Genomic DNA, 24,418 nt, shown 5'->3' with positions numbered 1-24,418 from the left:
GTGGGCAGCCCTCTGCAGCTGACACCAGACCAGCCCTCCCCTCCACTGGCACGTTCACCCTCAGCCTCCACAACTGGCCCTGGAAGCAGCTGGGGCTGTGTGCACTTCCCTGGCTGCCTACCTGGCACTGCTGCTGTGCGTGGAGGTGTGGCCACCTGTGTGGAGGTGTGGCCTCCCATGTCAAGACGTGACCTTCCATGCTGAGGTGTGACCTCCCATGTTGAAGTGTGACCTCCTATGTTGAGGTGTGACCTCCCATGTCAAGCCATGACTTTTCGTGTTGAGACGTGGCCTCCTGTGGGCTCTGAAAGCTGACATTTTATGTCTGTCACTGGGCTATGGTCTCTAGCCCATGTAGAGCTTGACTTCCCCCATGGGCGAGCTGACCAGTGCTACAGCCTGGGCCTTGGCTTGGTCCTGACCCACCTGGACAGCGGCCGGCCCACTGGATAGGGGGAGAGTGAGAGGGGACAGAAGGAGCTCACAGCACTGCAGAGGGGATGGGGCAAGTGCCTGGGACATCAGGAGTTATGGGTGAAAGTGACGATAGGGCAGTGGGTGGGGGGCTGTGGGGGGCATGGCCAGGATTGGGAAGGCATCTTGGAACACAGCAGGTTCCTCGTCCTTGGTGGAGAGGGGCCATGGCCCCTGTGTCCTAGTTGGGCTGCCCTGGGAATATTCAGGGGTAGAGGAGGAGGAGGAAAGGAGGGAGGGTGACCTAGCAGTGCTCTTCCTCACCTGCCCACTCTGCAAGGGCCGGGTTCTCCACCGGGCTCCCCACTGGGCTCCACTCCCCTCTGCCAGCCATTCTGGTCATGGCCCACGTCCAGGGCCTGAGGCTCGCAGGGCTGGGGAGGGAAGGTAGACACAGAGCCTGGGAACAGGTGGGTGTTGTCCAGAGCCTGACCACACCTATACTCTGCCTGCATGTCCTGAGGACGCTGGTGGGAGTGGGGTGGGGTCTGCTCCTGGCTCACTCCCCATCCTTCTCCCACCCAGACTGATCCCCCCTCTCAACCAGCTGGAGCTGCTGAGGAACCTCAAGAGCAAGTCTGGACTCACCTTCAGGTCAGCAGCAGGGGCTTTGGAGGGGGGGCAGGCATCCCATGCAGTGACTCAGCCCCAGATGGGGCTGGGAGCACAGGAAGCCCCTGGGACATGCTTCCCACGGGGCTTGGTGATGGTGGCACTTTCTCCTGCCACTCATGTCACACTGTCCAGGCATCCTCCAAGGGGCCGCGGTGGGTGGGCATGAGGAAGGGGCAGGAGGCTGATGTGTGGACCTTGAGTGTGTTCAGGGAGAAGTCCTCTATACCCTTCTCAGTCTTGGGGTGTCATCTCAGCTGGCAGCACCTGCTGGGTCTCCTATAATCTCAAAGGATGGGTGGGGCACAGGGCTGGTATGCAGAGGGATCACCAAGCAGAAGTGGACAGTGAGGGTCCTTGCCAGGGCCCAGTGTTGGCAGCTTCCCCAGGCAGTCTGTCTTTGAGGAGCGCTCAGTGGGCAGGAGGGTCTGATGGTGGCCCTTGCCTTGGACCAATGCCCTGGAGCCCTGATCATACCTTGGGAGGATTTTCTAAGGGGGCCAAGTGAGGATCCAAGTGTCCTTGTGAGGACAGGGAGATTTGGGGACACACACGAAAGAGACAGGCAAGTGAGGACAGGCAGAGGCTGGAACAATGTGGCCACAAGCCAGGGGATGCCTGAGCCACAGAGCTAGAGAAGGCGGGGGGATGGGGGGGATGCTCTCCCGTAGACCTGGAGGGTAATGTTGGCCTTCTGGCCTCCAGGTCTGTGAGAGAACACCTGTCTGCTTTTTTAAGTCACCATTTTGTGGTTTGTGGATTTGTTGTGGCAGCCCTGGCACTGGGAGACAGGTGCTGCCATAGCCACTGCATGAATGTGTGCCACTAACTAGGTGATAGGCAGAGGCTGCAGCAGAGGCCACAGCAGTTTTGAGGTGCAAGCTGCAGAGCTGAGGCCGCCTGAAGGGAGGGTGGAAATGCAGATGCAGGTGCTGCTGGCGTGGACCCCCAGGACGTGGGGACCCTGTCAGTGAACACTGGAGGAAAGGAGCAGCGATGTGCTGAGCTGTGCTCTACTCCTGGTGGAGGCAGGTTTTATAAGTGACACATTGGGCAGCTAGCCACGATTTCCACGATTTCTAGGCAAGGTGTGGAAAGTGCAGCCAGTTTCTCCTGGCTGCTTGTAGTAAAATGTTAAAGCAAAGAGACAACTGAGGAAGGAACTGCTAAAGGAATCCAGAACTTGAAGACCTGGGAGGTCCTAGGCCTGTCCCAGTGGCAAAGGATAATAAATCTGAGGGTTCCTGTGGCAGGGCCTGCTCTGCTGAGATGGCCGCGGGTGGGGCAGGACAACCTCTGCGGCAGAGACCAGCGTGACTCAGGCATCCAAGCAGCCATCTCAGCAGAAACTGAGAAGGAAGATGCAGTTTTCCAGGACAGATGTGCGGGCACCCTCTTGTCTGATGGCATTGGTCCCTGTGATAAGGTTTTCAAGAATTTTATGCCAGCATGGACCTGTGGGGATGAAGATGGCTGAAGTGAAGGGAGGCATGGACTTCTGGGACTCTTCGAGCAGAGGCCATGCTGGCAGAGTGACCTCAGGACAGGGGAGAGTGACCCTGGGACAGGGGAAGGATGATGGAGCCAGCGCTCCTGGAGGTGGCTTCCTGAGCTGAGATCGCTTGGACTTGGCCTGTTGGCTTTCAGACTTGAGTGAAAGCAAATCGCCAGCGACCCCTTTAGTGTCTGCCTTCCTGGGTGGGATGTCTGTCCCATGCCTGCCTACTATTATACTTCCAGAAGAAAGCTTGTTTACTAGATTAGTAGGTCCATATATGCAGGATTTAGCCCCAGGATGGATCAACCCACATCTCACACATACCCAATTTAACTGGTTGAATGTTATTAGGTGATGAAATTAGGGACTTTTTGAACTGATAGTATTTAGATGAGATTTTGGATTTGATGCTGCAGTGATTGAGACTTTGAAGGTGTTAGGATGGGGTGGGTGTATTCTGATCTTAAAAGGGACATGAACTTTTGAGGTCTGGGGAGGAGTGTGTTGGGTTGAATGTTCATCGAGGACTGTGTTGGGTTGAATGTTCATCCCCCCAGAAGATAAGTTCGTGCCTCAAGATCTGTGCATGGGACCTTATCTGGAAAAAGGCTCTTTGCAGATGTAACCAAGGGTCTCAAGATGAGGGCATCCTGGATTACCTGGGTGAGCCCCAGATGACCGTCTTTATAAGAAACAGAAGAGGAGACAGAGACACAGAGAGGGCCACGGAAGGACACAGGCAGAGACTGGGTGTGGCTCATGGAAATCAGTGAAGATAAAACTGAAATCAGGTCTCCAAGCAAATAGCTCCCTGAAGTGACTGATGAATAGAAAGGTGATGTAAAAAGCAGATCTGTTTATATTAAAGTCTTCCCAACTGATGCAATCCTTGATAACATAAAAGAATGGCTAGAAGACAAAGTTCAAGTACTAAATATTCAGATGTGAAGAACGTTGCACAAAGCACTTAAGGCATCAATATTTGCTGTGTTTGATAGCACTGAATCTGCTAAGATGTTTGTAGAGACCCCTGGCCAGAAATACAAAGACACATACTTGCTAATACTTTTCAAGGATGATTGTTTTTCAGAAAGAAAAGAAGAAGAAGAAGTTAAGAACTGAACAAGAGCCAGAAAAAAAGCGAAGGTAGAGTAGGCTGCTGAGTTGAAATCTCTAGAAGAAAAGATTGGCTGCTTGCTGAAATTTTCAGGTGACTTAGATGTTTGGACTTTTAGAGATTTGCATGTCCTTTTTCTCAAGTCACAGTGAAATAAAGTGGTTAGACTTTGTCAGAGGCGCAAAAGAGAGGATAATTCTGTTTAAGGAATAAGTCAAGGAAGCATTGGGTAAAGGCAAAGATGCAGATAATGGCAACTGCAGTTAAAGGACAGAGAAGTGACCTGGGAAGACCTAGAAAGAGAAGTGGAAAAGCAGCATTGAAAAGATAATAGAAGACCAGCAAGAATCTCTGAAAAAAAAACAAGTCAAAAGGTCACAGATTTAAGGGGAAAAGTAAAGGCAATAAAGCTACCCCGCCTGGGTCTGCTAAAGGAAAATGCAGCTTCAGGGCAAAAAAACCAAATTTGATAGTGATGATGAAAATGGTGAAAATGGTGCAACTGGACCTGTGAAAAGGGCGACAGAAGCAACAGGCAGAGAAGAACCCTCAGTAAAACAACAGAAAACAGAAAATCCTGCCAGTGACCAATATTCGATACGCAATTTTTTAGTTCATTTTAATTAGGTTTTAAACTGCCTTCGTTTTTGGAAGATTTAAAATGAAAATCAAATTAGATCTACTTTGATGTCCACTGGTAAGAAAGGAAAAGTGTTTTGTTGTTTAACTTGTCTTTTTATGTTGTTGTCCAAATGAAGATTTTTTTTTCTTGGAATGTATAGTTTGTGTTATTTCAGATGACTCAAATATCAAAAGGAAGATTCTTCCATTACATTAATTGTTTTTGTAATATGAGGATGTACTACTACAAACAAGTAAATATATACTATATAAAAAGGAAAAAAAAAGAGAATTACCCCATCGAGTCAAAACTGGAAAAAAGAATCAGAGCAGTTCAGTCTGTCCAGAAAATCAATTGTGAAGATGCCTTTCCAGAGCTTTCTTCAGCACACACTTCCTTTTTGACACTTTGCTAATTGTTGTGATTCTGATTAAAAGGAGAATCTATGAGGCACACAGGGACAGCCTTGGGGCGGCCAGGGGTCAGGAGATTGTGTGGGCATGTGTGGACTGTCCATCCTGAGAGGACCCCAGGCTTGGCCTGCCCTCCCGTCAGAAGACTGTCTCTCTGGGGCTGCTCCCGCACCTGCCATCTTCTCTGAGCCCCCCTCACATGCAGCCCCCAACCTGTGGGTCATGGGGTGGGCCCAGGCAGAGGGTCCTGGGGCAGCCTGGGTGGCCAGATGCTGACTCTGCTGCTTTTTTTTGCAGGAAGGAGCCCCAGCCGGAGCCATCCCCAAGGTCAGTGCCTCCTGCCTCCAGCCCCTGTGTGTCTGTGTGCACGCGTGTGTCTGCGTGTGCACGCCATCTGGTTTTTCTGGCCCTGCTCCTCTGCGTGTGCATTGTGTCATGGGGCAGCGGCTACTGTGCAGGGCGAGGAGCCTCTGTGTGCAGGTCCGGGGCTGTGTCCAGCCGCTGTCTGGCAGGGACGTGGGTTCTCTGGTCACTCTTCCTCATCCACCCCCACCCCATGCTTTGGGCTGACTTTGCAGCACTGTGGCCTGGGCAGCTGGGGGTTTCTTGGATGGGCTCCCCTCACTCACCCAGGAGCCCAGCCCTGGGGACTCTGACAGGGATCCCTCTGCTCCAGGCACAAGACTGGTCACTCTGGGGGGGCACAGGGAGGACAACCAGGGGCCAGATGATGGGAGGAGGGGCTCACCTGATGCAGGCAGAGGCTCCGGTTTGTCAACAGTCTGTGGAGCGAGTGGGAGAGACTCAGGGTCCCTCATCCTCCTGGGAGGGCCAAGCATCCCTTCTGTGCCTCACACCTGCTCTGTGGCAATGCTGAGGTCAAGGTCAGTTCCCCCTCCCTGATCCCTTGCTGGTCCCCAGAGTCTTGTGTGTAACACAGTTAGAGATGGGATGGAGAAGGTCTGCCGTTTTCCTAGTGTTAAAAGGAAAATCACAATCATTTTACAAATTTCGGGTCTGAGGACCTCCCACCCACCTGTGCGTCCTCTTGCTGACTTCCCAGGCTGTTCTGAGCTAGGCTGTCCCCTGCCCTACGCCTTGCAGACCTTGATCCGAGATGGGTGCTCACCCGCCCTCTCTAGTGGCCCCTGAGCTGGGGGGAACTCAGACAAAATGCTGAGGCTGGGGCTGGGGGCCTCGGAATTGGGCTGAGCCCTGTCTTCCCTGCCCATTGGAGAAGGACGCAGGTCTTCACTCCCCCAGTCCCACAAGGGGGAGGATCAGGGTTGGTGCCTTGAATTGCAAAGATCAGCAGCTCTGGGGCTGGGAGAGCTGGGCTGGCCCATGTGGCACTAGTGGAGCCCTTGGCATTGTTAGGACAAGCGGGGCATAAAGAAGAGCCGCTCGCTGGCACTTGTCCACTTCACTTTTGCAGTGAAAGTGGGAGCGGGTGTCACTGTTGGTGGGAGAGGGCAAGGACCAGGCCCCATCAGTGGCTTGGGACAGCCTGGGGAGGCTCCTCCCCCGCCCCGTGCCGGCTACCCCTCACCCTAAACCCAGCTTCCCCGGGACCAGGACCTGGCTGCCCTGCCACGTGGCCCCTCAGTCTGGTGCAATCTCCTGCTTGCCGCCGTAGCTTAGCTGCCGATGGCTCTTGTCTCAGCCTCTCTCTCTCTCTCTCTCCCTCTGCCCCCTCATCTGGACACTCTTGCCGCCCCCAAGTGCTTTAATCACTGTCACTGCCCTTCTCGGGCCCTTTTCTCGTCTGCTCTGTCTTTGGGGAGGAGGTGCTGGCCCCGAAAGCCGAATCCAGGTGAGGACACGCGGGGCCTCTGGGCTCTCTGGTACGTTCCGTGGTCCCTGCTGCCTGTCCCCAACTCTTCCCCGCGTGTCCAGTGGTCCCTGCCTGCCTGTGCCTCCCACACCCTTCCCTGAGGGTGGTGTCTGCCCACCCCAGCCCTCCCCAACTCCTGAGGGGCCCAGGTCTCCTCCGGCCTCCTCTACTGGGGGCCATCAGGCCTCTGCAGCAGTACTGGGCCACCATGGGTTGAGGCTCCGGAAGGCTTCTGGGTGCTGGAGTGAGGTGCGATCTCTGCCAGTGAGGACCCCACCTTCTGGGGTGCTGGCCTGCAGCCAGGTAACAGGTGGTGCCTCTGTCCCTGGCCTGGGGCAGCCACAGCCCTGTAAGCAGGGAATAGCTTCACCGAGTGGTACCCTGGTGGGGCCTGCTCTGTAAAGTGCTGAGGGGGTGTGGGCTTCCCCATGCCCCACTGAGATGCCTCACCAGGCACAGTTATCCAGTGGGGTCAGTGCCACGCCTCACCCTGCCCTGTAGATGTGGGGCTTGCAGCCAGCAGGGCAGGGCCCATGGGGCAGCTGGTCTGGGTGGGTGGCTGGTGTGGACACAGGGACCTTCGCTCAGCTTCATGACCCCTGGTCCCGCTGGGGTTCAGGGGGCCCCCGTGCTGGATGGGTTGGGCGGCCAGAGGCGGGCTCAGGCTGCACTGTTCTGTGTGTGTCTCTTGTGGCTGTGACTGTCCACGTCATCTGTCCCCCTTCTTACCACCCCTGTGCCAGGAGGGGCCTCTGACCTATTCTGTCTCCACTCTTCACAGGCGGGAGCAGCTGCATGTGTGGGAGGCTGTCTGTCCCTGCTGTATGGTCTCAGTCAGTGTCTGCAGGCATCTATGCTCCATCCTTGTGGGCCCATGGTCCCCATAGGCCTGTCTGTCTCCCGCACTGGCCTCCACATCTGCTGGGAGGTTCTGATAGGACAGACGGGACAGGAGAAGAGCCAATGCCAGCCTCAGCCCAGAGGGGACTGGTGTCATGTGGCCCCAGACTGCATCCTCCCACACCCAAAGCCACAGGGTAGTGCTCAGGGGACAGTGGCCCTGAGCGTGGCTGCATCTCAATGCTCATTAAATGCAATACAATTAGAGATTCACTCCCGAGTAACCCGTACCTTGGCCAGGCACTGTGGCTATCATGTCAGGCCACTTCCTCCACTGCTGAATTGGTTCTCAAGGCCCTGGGAAGTACACGAATACACTGAGGTCTCAGCTGGGGACCTCCAAAGTTTTGGGAGCCCAGGGCTGTGCCTCCCTCCAGCTCCTTCCTGGGGGAGCTGTGTTTGGGCCTAGAAAACCTGAGGGGATTCCTAGGTCTTCTGAGGGGCAGGCTGTGGTGGGACTGGCATGGAGCCGCTCTGAAGGACAGCAGCTGCCCCCACAAGGGGTTTCATGAGCAGCCAAGGCCTTATGGCAGGGTGCTGCCTGGGGCTAGCAGACAGAGCTCAGCTGCCCCACCCTGAGAACAGAGCCCATCTCTCCATTGGGCAGAAGCTGCCCTGCACAGGTGGAGGGGTTGTCTGGATGGCAGAGGCTCTTTTACAGAATTAGCAAGTATGTCTTTTATGCCTAAGGGGAGAGTTGCTTGCACGGACACGTGCAGTGGGAAGCACTGGTGTGTACGTCAAAGTGTGGAGGAGAGTGGGATGCCAGGCACTCTCTTAGAGCCTGCCAACTTTGGCAGGAACCAGCTGCCCGCCCTCATTCCTGGTACAGTCTGAGAAGAGCCATGGCAGGCGGAGTGGCTGCTGTGGCAGGCAGAGACCTGGAGGGAAAGAGCTTTTTTGTAGCTGCTTATTTCCATTTTTTGCTTTAAAATTTGCGCGTTCTAATGCAGAGCTGAATCTCAGGGGTCTCTGAGAGGTTCTCGAGCACATGCCCAACACCAGCAGGTCCTCTCAAGGAAGAGCCCACAGGAGGTGTGTCCACACTCCCATCCTGGGTGACCCTGACCTGGTGGCCCTGTGGCCCCATGGCCGTGAGCCCTGTGGGGCTCCCCTCCTGCAGGTGGCGGCTGCTGTCCCTGCTAAACCAAGGCCTACTTCTTGGGGAACCACTGGCGTGGCAGGGCCCTGTTGACAGTCTGCAAAGCCCAACTGCACTGGTTTCCCAGCGATGTGCTCACTTCATTGCCTGGAATTGCGTTCATACAGATCCAGGCCTTTGCAAAGTCTTACCCCTTGTATTATTTTTTGGTTGGCATGGAAATGGCAAAAAATAATACATCTTTTAAGACACAAGCCCAAGCTGTGCTTTTGGAAGGAAAATATATTTTTGGAGGAGAAAAACCAGGGGCTTTTCTCCTCCTAAAATAGGGAACTATTTTCTTTTCCAGGCCATGGACAACTCTGGGGCACCTTCCCCACTGTCCTTGCTTGGAAACAAACTCGGTGGCCAGGACTGTGAGCCTGGAGCCACTCCGAGGTGTGCTGTGCCTCAGTTTACCTGCTACCTGGTCACACCCCAGGACTAACTGTGCTCTCCTCATTTGCAGTAAAGGCAGACCGTGCAGAGGGTCCCCGTGTGGATGCTGCCCTGGACGCTCTAGGTACCATGGAACGCGCCGCACGGACTGGCCCCTGCTGCACGGCCCCTCGCCTGCCTGCTTATCAGAGGTTCTGGGGATACGAGGAGGCTGGCATTCCAGCCCATTCTGACTGGCAGCTTGGCCTCCCCAAGCCCCTTGCAGTGGGGCCTGGTGCTCCTTGGTCCCACTGTGGCCCCAAGTGTAGGGCAAGCTGGGCGGAGGTGAGGTCATGTACCCTGCAGGGCAGCTGGCCAGGGCTCTGAGCCCAAAAAGGTGTCTGCACCTCCTGGGCCCCGACTGCTCTCAGGGGGCATTTCCTCCAGGCTGGTCACTGGCACCTCTCCTGCATACCTTGCCGGCTGCCTCACCCGCAGAAGGCAGCTCTGTCCTGACACAACAGACACCCCAGAGAGCCAAAGCCTGTGGCTGTCCCTGCCTATTTATAGGCCCAGCATGGGGCAGGCTGGAGTGGGATGGTGGGAAGCTGCCTGTGCAGCCAGGCCCTGCCTGCGTCCTGATTACACCTTCTCTGCTCTGCCCACCTGGCTGTCAGCCTGAGAAGGTGCCTGTCCTCCCGCTTTCTCTGGGGACCTCTCCCCCCCTCCCAGCAACATGTGTGCAGCAGTGCTGTGAGGGCTGTGTGGTAGCCTCTGGCCTATGCATGCAATTGGCCAGTGCTGGCCCTGGGAGCGACGGCACAGAGGCAGGGCCAGGCTCAGTATGCGTGCCTGTGCATCCATGTCCTTGCATGCTCTGGACCCTTCTCCACCCACATTTCTCTGCGTGACTTCTCTCCGCCGCTAGTGGGGGAGATACTTGGCAGCCCTGGGGGGAGAGGGCACATGGCCTCCTGGGAGATACAGTCTGCTTGGGCCCTGGTAGAGGCTGTCCTGCTTGCCCAGCTCTTCCGTGTCTAGGGTGCTTCTGGCCAAGGCTGGTCTTTTAGGGCAGGGGCTGCAGTCAGGCTGTTGGGGGGCCGGATAAGCTTGGAAGTATGGGGTGGCTGGGAACCCGGGCCAGCATGACCCAGGCCATGCTTTGCCAGCTTGCATGGTCTCTCGGGATGCCCATCCATCCCCCAGCACTCTCTGGGCTGCTGTCATTCAGATGGGACCAGGCAGGTCTCTGGGCTGCCGTCGTGCAGATGGGGCCGGGCAGGTCTCTGAGCTGCCTCTGTGCAGATGGGGCAGGGCAGGTCTCTGTGGATGGTGGCACCCCAGTGGCACGAAGTGAGGGCGATCTCTTGCTTATGCCAGGTGGGCAGGAGCTCTGGGGCTGGGCTTCTTCCCCAGACTGATCCTAAGCTTGGACCTGGCCCCGTGAGCGCCGCTGTGCAGATGTCACAGTGCCCCTGGCACATGCAGTGTGGCCCTGGCTGAGGACTCACTCTCCCAGGCAGCCAGCCCAGCCTGGAGAGCCTGGCCCTGAGTGTGCTTTCGTCCTTGGCTATGGGGTGAGAGAGAACCCGCCAGACTCTGCGTCGAGATCAGCCCTGGTGCTGAGGAGGGCTGGGTGGCGTGTGCCAGTGTGCTCAGAAGGTGGGGATTGTCCACGACTATGAAGGTCCAGGCGAGGCCCCTCCAGTTGTTCCTTGCGTGCGTGACACTGCCTCTGCCATGGGTCCTGGGAAACACGTGGGGGCTGCATTTTCTGGGGACCCCTGGCTCTGTGTCCAGTAGAGGGTCATGTCCAGAAGAGGGTCCCACCAGGCCAGGAGGCTGCTGCTTCGTACTCCTCTCTCCTGGCCTCCCTCTCCTCTCTTGGGGGTCTGTGGGTTTCACCTCCAGCCCCTCCCTGTGGCTCCCCACGGACCTTGAGTTCCTTTCCTTACTTCCTATCTGGTAATGACTCCTGGACTCAAGTCCTCAGCATGGAGACCTGGCTGGGAGGCAGCCCCGCAGAGGAGTGGTCCCTAGCTGGCCCCTGGGGGCTCCCTTTTTCCTCTCAGACACTTCTGAATGGCGCAGATGGTCTTAGTCTTTGCCTGATGCCTGGAGGGTGGGCTGAAAAGGAGGCTACATTCCATCTGCACTGTCTGGGCTGGATGGACAGCGTGCCGTTGACTCTCTTCTCTGTGCCGTCTGGTGGACATGTCTTTTTGGCCATGGGCACCATAGCAGGGTCTGGAAGTGGGTGTCAGAGACATCGGTGACCATGTCGGGCTTGTCACAGGCCTGAGGGACAGCATACATGGCTATCCTGGGAAGTTCTGACTGGCTGGTAGGAGGAAGCCAGTAGGGCCTGATGCCTTCCAGACCGCAGAGGGAGGCCATGCCTGACTGGTGTACCTGCCACCCCTCTGTCCTTAGAACTAGTGGCATAGGGACAAGAGAGGCCTGAGGACCCTCACAGATATGGAGATAGGTGGCCTGGCAGGATGCAGCTGTGAGCCTTGCTTCCACCACACAGGCCTGGGGTGTTGGCTGAGGTCCTCCTACCCTGGGGCTGGCCTCATCCATTCCATCTTCCCAGAAGCCGTGATGTTTACTTCTTGGATGGACATGTTCTGGTGGGGGCGGAGCCCAGAGACGGGACAGCCTGAGCCCCACAGAGGAGGCCTAAACCCTCCCAAAGCCCCTTCCCACCAGGCGGCCTCCCCAGGGTGGGTGGGAAAGGCCCAGCATGTGGCTGCATAAGAATGGGCTGTGGACAGAGCCTCCCCTGGCTCTGGGGCTGGAGGATGGAGACTTACGGGGAGGCCACTTCCTGAGAGCAGTTATAGGCCGTGGAAGGGCTGGCAGGAAAGATACTGCCAGGCCGGGCAGATAGAAGGTATCCACAGACAGCCTCAGGCATTGGGGGACTGCTCTGCCAGCCACCCAGGGGACAGGATGGTGTGAGGAGACTCCCCCAACTAGTAGTGATAGCTGGAAGTGACTTGAAAGTCAATAGTTGGCCAGGCTTGGTGCCTCACGCCTGCAGTCCCAGTTGCTTGGAGGCTGAGGCAGGAGGATCAATCGCTTGAGCCCAGGAGCTGGAAGCTGCAGTGAGCTGTGATGACACTGCTGTGTGCCAGCCCAGGCTACAGAGCAAGACTTTTCTCTAGAGAAGAAAAGGCGTCCACAGACCTCACCATGGCCTCCCCAGCACGGCCGAGCTCTGGCCTCCCCAGTGCTGGCCCAGGAATCTGCTGTTCACCCGCTTTCCCCCACCTGAGCTTGGTCCCCTCAGCTGCCCCCTACATGGTCCTGCATCTCCCCCCATCTCACTGTGGGACAGTGTCAGCACCGCCTGCCTGTGTTCCTTCCAGAGTGACTTCTCTTGCTGTTTTTCTGTGTCTGTCTGTCGGTTCTTACGGGAGCAGTCAGAAGGTCAGTTTGAAAGATCGTGTCTTCTCCAGCCCCCGAGGCGTGGCTGCCAAGGGGAAGGGGTCCCCCCAGGCCCAGACTGTCCGGCGGTCACCCAGCGCAGACCAGAGCTTGGAGGACAGCCCAAGCAAGGTGCCCAAGAGCTGGAGCTTTGGGGACCGCAGCCGGGCGCGCCAGGCCTTCCGGATCAAGGGTGCCGCATCTCGGCAGAACTCAGAAGGTGGGTGCAGCGGCGTCACACTCCCCTCCTCCTGCCTGGGAGCAGGAAGCCCCCACACCTTTCAACAGAGGTGAAATTCATGCAGCATAAAGGGAGATGTTTAACAGTGCACAAATTCAGTGGCTCTCGGTACACTCACAGTGTTGTGCCGCCATCATCTCAGTGTAGCTCTGGAATATTCCATTGGCCCACAAGGAGACTGTGCTCATCCCCTCCCCAGCCCCAGCCCCAGCCACCACCAAGCTCGTGGGTGTCTGAGTGGTTGTGCCTGCTGGAGCCCTGCGGCTTCTCTCACTGAGCAGCGTGTCAGGCTCCCCTGTGCTATGGCATGTGCTGGGACCTCCTTCTTCCTCCTGGCCAACTCCTGTTCCATAGGGTATCCCTGCGATTCGCTGACAGGGATGCCCTTTTAAGCCCTCACATAGGCCATCTTCTGGCCACAGCCTGCCTGAGAAGGTCCTCGGTCGGAGGAATTGGCCGCAGAGGCCGGGCAGAGGGTTGAGTTTCTAGGGAAGCAGCTGAGTCCGGTGGGACACTCGGGGGCTGTGAGGGTCCCTGATGCCTGGCCTGGAGAGCGTGTGCTGTGGACCGCAGGTGTGACGCCCCAGGCGTGCCGTGTCCTCATAGCCTGTCTCCTTCCACCCAGAAGCAAGTCTACCGGGGGAGGACGTTGTGGATGACAAGACCTGTAACTGCGAGTTTGTGACCGAGGACCTGACCCCAGGCCTCAAAGTCAGCATCAGAGCTGTGTGGTGAGCTTTGTGGCCACAGCCGGGAGCGGGAGGGTCTCATAGTGCCAGGCAGACCCGTGAAAGGCTGTCTTCCGGGAGAGAGGGCGAGACACAAGAGGTGCCAGCGGTGTCCTGGGTCTATTCCTTCTGGCTCGTGGATCTTGGGGCTAGTTTTGGAACCAGGCTTCAGGGCCGGCGCCCGCTTCGTTCTGGCTCCTTATCACATGTCACCCACATCTGGTGTGGCAGGGAGTTCTGGTGTGTGGCTGCCCACTGGGCCCTGCTGGTCCTGGGTATAGTGGGGCTGTCAGGAGGCTGCATGTGAGTGGCCTAGATGAAAGGCATCCTCCAGCCATCTCCAGGTGCTGTGGTTGCAGAGATGCTGGGAAGATAACAGGCAGGGGTATGTCAGGGCCAGCCTGGTCAGCATGGCCAGGTGGCCTCTGCAGAGGGCTCACAGCCCCCCACACCCTGCAGTGTCATGCGGTTCCTGGTGTCCAAGCGGAAGTTCAAGGAGAGTCTGCGACCATACGATGTGATGGACGTCATCGAGCAGTACTCTGCCGGCCACCTGGACATGCTGTCCCGTATCAAGAGCCTGCAGTCCAGGCAAGAGCCCCACTGCCACCACCTCCTGGACATGCAGGGCCTCTGGGTGGGACCCAACAGGCCGCGGGGCACCCGAGGGGCCAGTGGGAGGGTGTGCAGTCCAGGCAGGAGCCCCGCTGCCCCTTTGGGACATGCAGGGCATTTGGGTGGGACCCGACAGGCTGAGGGGCATCCGAGGGGCCAGTGGGAGGGCGTGCAGGGCAATCTCAGCTCTGGGCTGCATCTCTGGCAGTCTATCTGTTCTCGATGCTTCTGTGTCTCTCCCCTCTCTCCCCTACCCACACTATGTGGGCACGTGTGTGTGCACGCATGCATATATGTGTGCACACGCATGCACTCTTGTGAGGTACATGCGTGTGACCCTTGAGTGTGCATGTACATGGGTGTATGTACATGTGCTGCTGTGGGTGTGTGCATGTGTGTGGGTGTGTGCTCTGTGTGCTGTGCCTTGTACACACACATGTGTTAATTCATAGTGCGTGTGGACACGTGAACACACGTGTGCATGTGTAGTGCAGATGGAGTCATTCTATTGAGAGATGAAGCTGCAGGGTTTCTGTGGGCCCCCAGGGAGCAGTCACTCCATGTGGGGCCTCTTCTGGAACACAGTGTGTGTCCATCCTGTCCTTCTAGTAAGGGGGAGGTACTGAGAAGGACACACATCCAAGGGCTGGGCACTCAGTCATGTGAGCACGGACCCACTCACCCCTATGTACATGCATGTGTATGTACACACATGTGTGCGTCTTCACGTATAGGCATGCAGGGGTGCACAGACCTATGTCCACTCCCACAAGCACATGTGCACACACAGCCATGCTCCAGCCCGCACACACGTGTCACATGAGTGCACACACACATAATGCTTTCAGGTGCACACCCTCAGCCACACACGAGCACATGCACATGCCTGTGTGCTCATGCAGGTGTCAGCTCATGCTGCTCCTGGGTGAGTCTAATGCCAATGGGCCCTGCCCTGCCATCTCCAGCTACAGCACTTCCCAGCTCTCTGCAGCAGGGGTGCAGCTGCTCTCTGTACCTGCTCTGCCCCACCCCAGGCCTAACCTGCTCCACCAGGAGGTGTAGGAGGGCAGTCCCCTCTGAGTGCCAGGGCTCAGTGCCCTCAGCAGTATGTGGTAGACTTGTGCCGTGTGGCTGCGTGTGGTGCGTGTGCGTGAGTGTCCCAGGGTCGTGATGCTTGTGCTGTGTTTCCACATGTCTTTGTGTCAGGAAAACAAACGAAACCAATCAGCCTGCCAAGGAACCCAGGGTGTTTTCTGTCACTCGCAACCCCGGATTGTGTGCACAAGCCACGGCTGTTCTGTGCACAAGCCACGGTCATGTGTGGACTCACGCCGGGGGGCTGTGCAGCTGCTGGGCCAGCTCCTTAATCAGAGGTTTTGCTTGAAACATGGAAAGGTTTGGCAAATCCAAGGTCAAGTGCGGGTGCTGTCAACTGCCTGCTGTTTTGAGTGGAATATATTTTTACAAAGCGTCACTTTGTTTTAAGCTGGGTTGTTCTGTTTCTGCAATTTTCTAGCCGACTTGCCCTTTCATGTCGCTTTTATGATGCATTTCGCTGGTGTCTCTCTTCTTGTTTACTCTGCCAGGATAGATATGATTGTGGGCCCCCCACCCCCTTCAACTCCCCGGCACAAGAAGTACCCCACCAAAGGACCCACGGCCCCTCCGAGAGAGTCACCCCAGTACTCACCTAGGTCAGGATGCAGCGCCACGCCCGCCTTGTCTGTGAATGGGCCAGCCCTTCACTCCAGGCCACATGACAGCAGCGCGGCACACTCTCTTCCTGAGAGGCAGAGGGGACTTGGGGTGTTTTCTGTGCCTGACAGGCCGTTCCTGGCCCAGGGCCCCAGGCAGCCGTGTTGGGGTCAGGGCTGTGAGGGCTCAGCTGCCACTCTTGGTGGGTCCTCCTGGGGAAGCTGGGGCCTCCATGGACATCTTGAGTGATGCCACCTGTGTCTAGGCGGCTCCAGCAGAAGTAGAGGAGCAAGGCCTGCAGGGTCACATCTCGGCACAGTGGCCACCAAGGTGCATGCTGTCCCCCACAGTGACCTTGGCCCTGTGTGGCCCTTTGCAGCTCTTTCCTCACTGAGAGTATTAGTGGCAGTGCCAGGCTCCTATGCCACCGTGAGCACAGAGACACCCCCCCACCGTCCCCACACCAAGCAGAGCCCCAGCCAGTCTTATCTCAGGTAGTCCGTCACCAGCTGGTGATGTTGGTAGGGAAGCCACCGGACCCTGCTGATGGAGGAGGGGCAGAGTGCATGGTGGAGCAGGGTGAGGAGGGTGACCACAGCCATAGTGTGGGGGGCGAGTCCACCTGCCCCCTCTGTGCTGGGGTTCTGCACATGAAGATGAGGGTCAGTGTGCTGGATGGTGAGGGGGGAGGCCCTGGGGACATGGCAGGACAGTGTGTGCATCTTCCCTGTTCTGCTGTGGCTCCCAGACCCCAGGGCACATCACCCTGAGAGTGAAGTTCCGTCCTGGGCATCACTGCATGGACGGCAGCTAGACATTCAGAGCCAGGGATGAGGAGAGGCACACAGAGAAGGAGCCAAAGGCCAGTCTGGGCACTCCTCCACTTCAGGGGCGTTAAGCGGCCTTGAGCATGGTCCAGGACAGGAGGTGGCTCAGGGTCCTCAGAGGACCCTCCCCTGTCCCCACCTGCAGCTGCCCCAGACTGAGCCCTGTTCAGGCTCCCGTGGGATTGACCGGGGACAGCCCGTCATGTGGCAGGGGTGAAGGTGCTGAGCATCTGTGCCTGGAACGTGTGACACTTGGGAACACCAGTGAGCCCGTCTCCTCTGTGCCTACTGGTGTCTGCTTGGAGCCAGAGGACCCCTCCCGTGACCCTCCTGCCCCGGCCCTCTCTGCATGAGTCCAGCATGAAGCCCGATGGAGCATGAGGGGCTGCAGTGTGGCTGATGCAAGCCTGAACCTTCTTCTGTTTCTTGCAACAGAAAGAAAAACACCCTGACCCCCCATCAGAGACAGGAAGTGGGGTGTGGCCCTGTCTGGCTGGTGTGGCACCTGCTGGGGTGCATGTCACACGAGAGGCTGCCATGTGGAGGGCCAGACAGGACCTGGCCTGGGCCAGCCCTGCCCAGACATGCCCATCCAAGCCTTGTCCAGCAGCTGGGCTTGTGGACTTAGTGCAGGGCCTCTGCTTCCTGGCGAGTTCTCACTTGTACCACCCCCGTGGCCTGCCTGCCCTTCTACCGGCTGTGCACATCTGTTGATGCCACGTTGGCTGGACAGATGCCCCTGCCCTGCGAAGGTGCTGCCTCCCCTTAGTGACCTGCTGCCTCACTGGAGATCAACTCAGCCAAGTTCTGTACCCTGCACACATATGTGCACCTACAGGGCACACACGCATAATCCTGTACACACCAGTGAGAGTACATGTAACCATATACTCTAGCATGTACACACGAACACACACACCCACGTGTGTGTGAGTGTGCACCACAGACTCATGCACACGGGATGCACACGCACATATACACACGGCCTCCCTCTGATTGCCAGCGGCTTTGTCCCCTCCCTGGTCGTGTGTTGGTCTCTGTGCTGCTCTCTGTCCTGGCGCATGGAGCCAGAGCTCTCGCCGCCCTCCTGCTTGTTCTCCGCTGTAGACATCTAACTCTGTCCCCAGCAGCCTGGGTGGGCCAGGGCCCCCATGGCACATTATGTGGGAGTAAAGCTCAGGGGTGGGGTGTGGCTCAGGCACAGCCCAGCTGGGCACTGGTCACGTGACCCTCTGGTCCTCCAGCCAGGGGAGGGAGGGCACTGTGTGGGCAGGCTGAGGGCAGCGTGGGGGCCCAGAGGGCCTCCTCTCACTTTACTCCTCTTTAATGTGCCAGGTCCCCTGGGATGGGATGGAGAGGGCACGGGACCCCAGGGTGTCAGCACACAGGGTGGGCACGGATACACCGGCTCATCTGGCCTGGCACCCACTGACCCCCTGGCTGGCTCTGGGCTGGGCCTGGCCCAGGAGGAGAGGGCCAGGGTCCTGCCACACCTTGAACTCATGCTTGGGGGTGGGGTCTCTCTTCCTGGCAGAGTGGATCAGATCGTGGGGCGGGGCCCGGCGATCACTGACAAGGACCGCACCAAGGGTCCAGCCGAGGGGGAGCTGCCAGAGGACCCCAGCATGATGGGGCGACTGGGGAAGGTGGAAAGACAGGTAGGAGAGACCAGGACAGAGGGCTGCTCTGTTAGTCTGGGCCTGGAACATGTGAGGGGAGGGACATTGGCTCCATCCCAGCAGGTACTACTCCAACCTCTCAGACTCCACCAGGAGCCACCACAGAACTTGGGCACTTTCCCTCCTGACCGCACCTGAGAGCTGCAGTGCCTGTGGTTGTGGGTGGGGACAGTTAAGGGGCAGGAATTTTATCTGCACATACGTTGGGGCTTCCTGGGGAGCTGGCCTTCCACTTGTGCCTGCCTGCCCAACCCTCTGCCACCCCCGCCTCAGGTAGGTCCTCGGAACCTCAGGTCTGCTTTGAGAGCCTGAGCTGGGGGGAGCACCCAGGGTTTTCCCTGGAGTTTGCTCAAGGCCGACCCTCAGCAGGCAGAAGGGCAGCCCCAGACCCCACATGCAGGAGGCCAGACACTGACTAATGGGTCGGATGTGCCTCCACTTCCTACGGAGCAGCACTTTGTGCCCTGCGTGTCCTCAGAGAGCAGCCTGGGACCCCTGCCTCCCAGAGCAGCTGGCCCAGAAGGCCCTCTTGCAGGTGCTGTCCATGGAGAAGAAGCTGGACTTCCTGGTCAACATCTACATGCAGCGCATGGGCATCCCCCCCACAGAGACCGAGGCCTACTTTGGGGCCAAGGACCCGGAGCCAGCGCCACCATACCATAGCCCGGAGGACAGCCGTGAACCAGTGGACAAACATGGCTGCATCATTAAGATCGTGCGCTCCACCAGCTCCACAGGTCAGAAGAACTTCTCAGCGCTACCAGCTGCACCCTCAGCCCAGTGCCCGCCCTCCACTTCGTGGCAGCAGCAGAGCCACCCACGCCAGGGCCACGGCACCTCCCCAGTGGGGGACCACAGCTCCTTGGTGCGCATCCCGCCACCGCCTTCCCACGAGAGGTCGCTGTCCGCCTATGGCGGGGGCAGCAGGGCCAGCATGGAGTTCCTGAGGCAGGAGGACGCTCCCGCCTGCCGGGCCCATGAGGGCGCCCTGCGGGACAGCGACACGTCCATCTCCATCCCATCGGTGGACCATGAGGAGCTGGAACGCTCCTTCAGCGGCTTCAGCATCTCCCAGTCCAAGGAGAACCTGGATGCCCTCAGCAGCTGCTACGCGGCTGTGGCACCTTGCGCCAAAGTCAGACCCTACATTGCGGAGGGCGAGTCCGACACAGACTCGGACCTTTGCACCCCCTGTGGGCCCCCGCCGCGCTCGGCCACAGGTGAGGGCCCCTTTGGGGACATGGGCTGGCCCGGGCCCAGGAAGTGAGGCCATGGGGCTGCTGGACGTCCACCACCCTCTCCGACTTGTGCCTCTGAGGCTTTGAGGCGGGGACCCTATGGGCCCTTTTCTTAGAGTAACTGGAGTGAGTGGAGGGCTGAAGTACAGGGCACCTTGTGGCCACATTTTACAAATTTTTTCCAACAGAGTGGATGGCTGGTTTGGGCCTCTGGTGGCCCAAGAGCACATGCTGGGGCAGCAAGGCCACCTTGCCTGCTTTGCTCAGGGCTGGAGAGCAGACCAGTGTGGGGGCTAGAGCGATGACAAGGATGTAGCTGTTGTAGGGGCAGGCCCTGTGCCAGTAGGTGGAGGCGTGAGGCCAGAGCAGAGCTGGGGAGGATGCCTGGCCTTGGGGCCTGTTCTGAGACCTGCCGGGCGGCTTCGGGAGAGCGTGGCCAGCCATGGACCAGGCCTGCCCTGGCTCCTGGGTCCCTGCCTCTGTGGGCATAGCTGGAGCGATGTCCCCTCACCTCTTGGGCCCCTGGCCAGAGAGCTGCTGGTCAGCATCTTTTCCTTGTCCCTCTGAGTTCTGAGGGGTTCTTCACTGGCAGTGGCCTGGGGTCAGGACCCTGCCAGCAGCTGAAAAGAGGGTGGGGCCTCAGAACCAAAACCAGAGGCCAGAGTGAGCCTTGGACACTCTGACCTTAGCCTCACCAGTGAGGGCCCAGCCCAAGGTGGGCCAGGGCTCTGTCTCTGCTTGATTCTTCTGAAGGGGACGTGGGGGCTCCAGCGGCCTCAGCCCTGGCTGTCCTGGTGTGCCAGAGTCTGCAGTGCCCTCCTGTCCAGACTGTCCCGGCTGGATGCTGGATACTAGGCTGCAGCCAGCACCTCAAGACCCAAGGGAGCAGCTCCTCATGGTTCTTAACTGGAGTTCCCACCTCATTTGTCCCCCACTTTCGACTGACCCAGAAGGCTGGCTGGACAAGCCTTCACACCGCCAGCCCCCCAGCTCCCACCGCTATTGGTAGGGGTCCACTCTCCTGGCCTTTCTGGAGGATGTCACTCCCACCTCAGCCTGGCTGCGGTCCTCCTTCTCTTGTTCCCCATGGAGCTGGCTGCCCCCTGCCCCTATCCTCCACTGACCAGTCCCTTGTCTGTGGCTTCTCAGAGTCTTGGGGGACCTGCCATCTCTGCCCTGGGCCCTGGTGAGCAGGCCCAACCCCTGTGAGGCAGAGCAGCACCCTGTTTTATTCCTTCAGAGTCATTGCCATTGACAGGTAGGCCAGGCACAACCCTCCCATCACCAAGTGTGGGAGCCCTCAGGCAGTTCTGACTAGGGGGACCTTGTGGTTAAAAGAACTTCAAAAGCAGCATTTGAGGGGCATATGCCCTGGTTTGGGGGGTCCTGTGGACCCAGCGATCTTGGGGAGCAGTACCTGCCACCCATGATGAGTGAGTTGCTGCTGCTATAGTATCCCTGGCCGCCCTCACCCCAGCTAGAGCACTCGGTCTCCCTCTCTCACTCCTCCCTGTGCCCAGAGCTGCTGGTCTCCAGGGTAGCATGTGGGTGGCCTCAGGCCCTGGAGCCGTGAGAAGTCCCTTCCAGTGTGGACACTGTAGAGTCCCTGCCATGGGACTGTGAGGCTCCAGCTGGGGCCCACAGGCAGGAGCGGAGGAGTCCAAACCAACAGCAGCAGCCCCAGCCCCCCTGCAGCCCCAGCTCCAAGCCACTCATGGTGGTTGTGTGCTGGATGTGCTCTGCAGCCTTCCCCAAGCCCTGGGAACTCCTGGGAATGTGGGGGTTCTGAGGGGCAAAGTGGCCCCATCCCTTCCCCTCCCAGAAGCCCTGGCAGTCCAGTGGTCCAGGCCAGGCCAGGCCAGGCCAGGAGAGTCCTGCTGGGGCCACAGCAGGAGAGGGAAGAGCATGTGGAATGTCCACCATCAGCCTCTGGTCCCTGGGTAGATGGGGCCCCAGTTCTGGAGAGATCCAGGTCTGAACAGAGCAGCCGTCCACTGCCCCTGGCCCCTCACCCTCAGAGAAGTGCCACTGGAAGGAGCTGGGTGCTTATGCAGAAGATTCTACACTTTCTTGGGCGTGTGTGTGAGTGTGGCCAAGGGCCAGTGCCACCTCACCCTGGTAGAGGTTTCCCAAGACGTTTGTTACAGCACGCATCCCCACATGCCCACTGGCACATGTGTGTGCTCACCTGCATACATGTGTACACACGCATGCTCACTACACACCCATGTAAGCACACAATGCACACACTCACATAGACACTCTCTGACATGCGTGCACATTCACATTCCACTGTGACACATGTGCACACTTATACAGGCACACACTGACACACATGTACATTCACATAAGTGTCCTCTGACACACATGCACGCACACATATAGGCACCCTCTGACACGTGCATGCACACAGGTATATTGATATGTGCACAAACATGCAGGCACACTAACACATGTGTACATACACATAGGCATCCTCTGACACGTGTGCACACACATAGGCACTCTCTGACACACATGTGCACGCACACAGGTACATTGATATGTGCACAAACATGCAGGCACACTAACACATGTGTACATACACATAGACATCCTCTGACATGTGTGCACACACATAGGCACTCTCTGACACACATGTGCACGCACACAGGTACATTGATATGTGCACACTCATGTAGGCACACTGATATGTGCACACTCATGCAGGCACACTAACACGTGTACATACACATAGGCACCCTCTGACACACGTGTGCATACACATAGGCACCCTCTGACACGTGCACACACAGGCACTCTGACACATGTGTACACTCAGGCACATTCACCTGTGCACACATAGGCACACTGATGCGTTACACTCACATAGGCACACTGATGTGCACACACAGCTACACTGCACCGACACATGCTCACAGAGATGTATTCTGGCACAAGTGCACACTCTGACACACATGGGTACACACATGCACACTCCACTCTGACAAATGTGCGTGCACACACAGGCACACTCTGACACTCTCTGACACACCTGTGCACCCACCATATGTCCAACCTGGGCTGTCCTTCTGTCTCTGGCCTCTTTCTTCAGCTCTGCTGGACTTGAGCTGCCTGAGGAGTATCTGTAAGGAAGTAACCATGACTCCAGGAGTCGCAGAGGGTTCTGGAACCTTGAACCCTGAGGCAGGGGTTGAGCTGCCCAGAGCTCCTGGGCAGCAGGCTAGGCAGCCATCCAGAGGGTGGCGTCTGCTGAGTCCTCAAGTGGCCAGGCTGGAGCCAGGGCTTCCTGGAGTCTGGCTGGCCCTGGTGGTCCTGGTGACCTCCTGGATGCTACCCACCTCAGCTGTCAGCATTTCCCCCTTTTGTCCAGGTAAAATCAAGGTCCCGAGAGTCTTCCCCACTGCCTACCATGCTGGGCCACCAAAGCGGGCCTGGCCCTCTCCTCTCACAGCAGAGGTCCTAGAGGGGCAGGTGCCAGGCTCCTCCCCACTGGAGGCTACAGGCCCCTGAGGGGTATCTCTACCTTTGGGGCATGCCTCAGACCCCCGCCTGGAGGCCAGCGGTGTTGGGGCTTCTTTCTGGTGGCTCTCAAGGCTATCAGCTGGGTCCATCAGCCTAAGCCCACACCCAAGGAAAGTCACCAGCAGGGGGTGCCGTGAATTTTTAATGTATTAGGCCTCACTGAGCTGGAGACCTTGGTGGTCATGGGCCTGAGAAGCTGATGTGAGGAACCCCATTGTGCATGAAAGAACTGAGCCCAGAGTCCTAGATGTCTTCCAGAGCCACAGAGAGCCTTTGCAGAAACACCACCTCACATCAGTGTTTCCCGTTCACCCCGATCATAAATCCTGAATGGAGCGGGGGCCCACAGGTGACCACATAGATGCAGGAACAGAAGGACAGCACAGACCGCACAATAGCAGTTTAGACAGTGAGGACCCACCATGGGGGAGAGGCACCGAGGGTGTCCAGTGGGGGCCCTCGTGGGGGTCCACATGAGGCACACTGAGGACATCAGCTGCCCTCAGCCCTGGTGTGGACAGGCCTGTCCTCTGACTCTGCCCCCCCTCCAACCTCTCAGGCCACTGGCGTGTATGTCCAGGTGGTGGGATAAAGAGGGTGGGGCTGGAGTAGCCAGTGGGTGAACCCATGTGGCCATCGCAGGCAGTTGCCTCTCATTTGTCACAGTTTACTGAACCCAGCTGTCCAATGTGAGTCGGAGGATGGTGGCCCTGGGAGGAGGTGATGGTGGCAGAGAGTCTCTAGGAAGCAGGGTAGAGGAAGTTGGGGGGAGGCACCTCTTAAAGTTCTAGTGAATTCATAGGACTCGAAGTCCTACGAATTCATAGAGTGGAGTGAGCTCCCGTTGTGGACACTTGCCTTTGGTGCCCCTGGCTAACCGAGGATACTGAGTCTGGCCAATGGCCTTGTCCTGAGAAATCCTCAATGTCTGACTCTTGGTCAGGTGCTGGTGGTAAGAGAACTGTCCCCAGGGCCTTAGATGGGGTTCCTGGGGCACTGAGGCAGGAGTGTGAGGGTCGCTCTGCACCTCACACCCAATTCCAGCTGGGTTTTACAAAGTCGTTGCCTTAATGCATGTTGATAGGAACTTACCGAGGTCACCCCATGCCCCCTGGCCTCTGCCAGGCACGGACAACCTGAACCCTGCCCCAAGGTTGGACTGGTGAGGGGCCTGAGGGACCAGCTCCAGAGATGGGCGCAGGGTGGTAGGCCTCACCGGCCGTCACACACTGAGGCGCTCAAAGCCCCATTCCTCTGGATGCTGTGTCTGCCTAGGATCATGTGCATCACACGCACATCTGCGCCCACCGCAGTTTGTCGTCCTCCGGCCCATCGGTGGCTGCAGCTGCCCCATCTGTGCTGTTGCCTTTGGCTGTCTGCACTTTTGTTCATGCTCCAAAGAATATTTCATAATGCCTTCAGTACTGATGTACCTTCCGACCATTTTGT

The 24,418-nt window shown here is 57.9% G+C and overlaps 1 protein-coding gene and 1 pseudogene across 12 annotated transcripts in view; both read left to right on the top strand.

Annotated features, from left to right (window-relative positions):
* The window catches only part of KCNQ2 (potassium voltage-gated channel subfamily Q member 2), a 62,770-nt gene extending 39,664 nt beyond the window's left edge, over window positions 1-23,106 (top strand). For 2 of the 12 annotated variants that reach the window (XM_053573595.1, XM_053573597.1), the window contains 9 exons: window positions 1,000-1,068; window positions 5,034-5,063; window positions 9,081-9,134; window positions 12,418-12,641; window positions 13,288-13,393; window positions 13,850-13,981; window positions 15,592-15,699; window positions 18,062-18,185; window positions 18,742-23,106. In XM_053573595.1, coding sequence (XP_053429570.1) covers window positions 1,000-1,068; window positions 5,034-5,063; window positions 9,081-9,134; window positions 12,418-12,641; window positions 13,288-13,393; window positions 13,850-13,981; window positions 15,592-15,699; window positions 18,062-18,185; window positions 18,742-19,473 — 1,579 coding nt within the window. In that variant the 3' untranslated portion in view covers window positions 19,474-23,106. The remainder of the gene's footprint in view (window positions 1-999; window positions 1,069-5,033; window positions 5,064-9,080; window positions 9,135-12,417; window positions 12,642-13,287; window positions 13,394-13,849; window positions 13,982-15,591; window positions 15,700-18,061; window positions 18,186-18,741) is intronic. The other 10 variants (XM_053573601.1, XM_053573600.1, XM_053573605.1 and 7 more) reach the window with 8 other exon arrangements.
* On the top strand, window positions 3,344-4,329 carry LOC128573387 (lupus La protein-like; annotated as a pseudogene).
* Window positions 23,107-24,418: the final 1,312 nt, after the last annotated feature.

Source organism: Nycticebus coucang, chromosome 21, assembly GCF_027406575.1.
Source record: "Nycticebus coucang isolate mNycCou1 chromosome 21, mNycCou1.pri, whole genome shotgun sequence".
NCBI classification, from domain to species: domain Eukaryota; kingdom Metazoa; phylum Chordata; class Mammalia; order Primates; family Lorisidae; genus Nycticebus; species Nycticebus coucang.
This window is presented reverse-complemented; position numbering and strand designations above follow the sequence as displayed.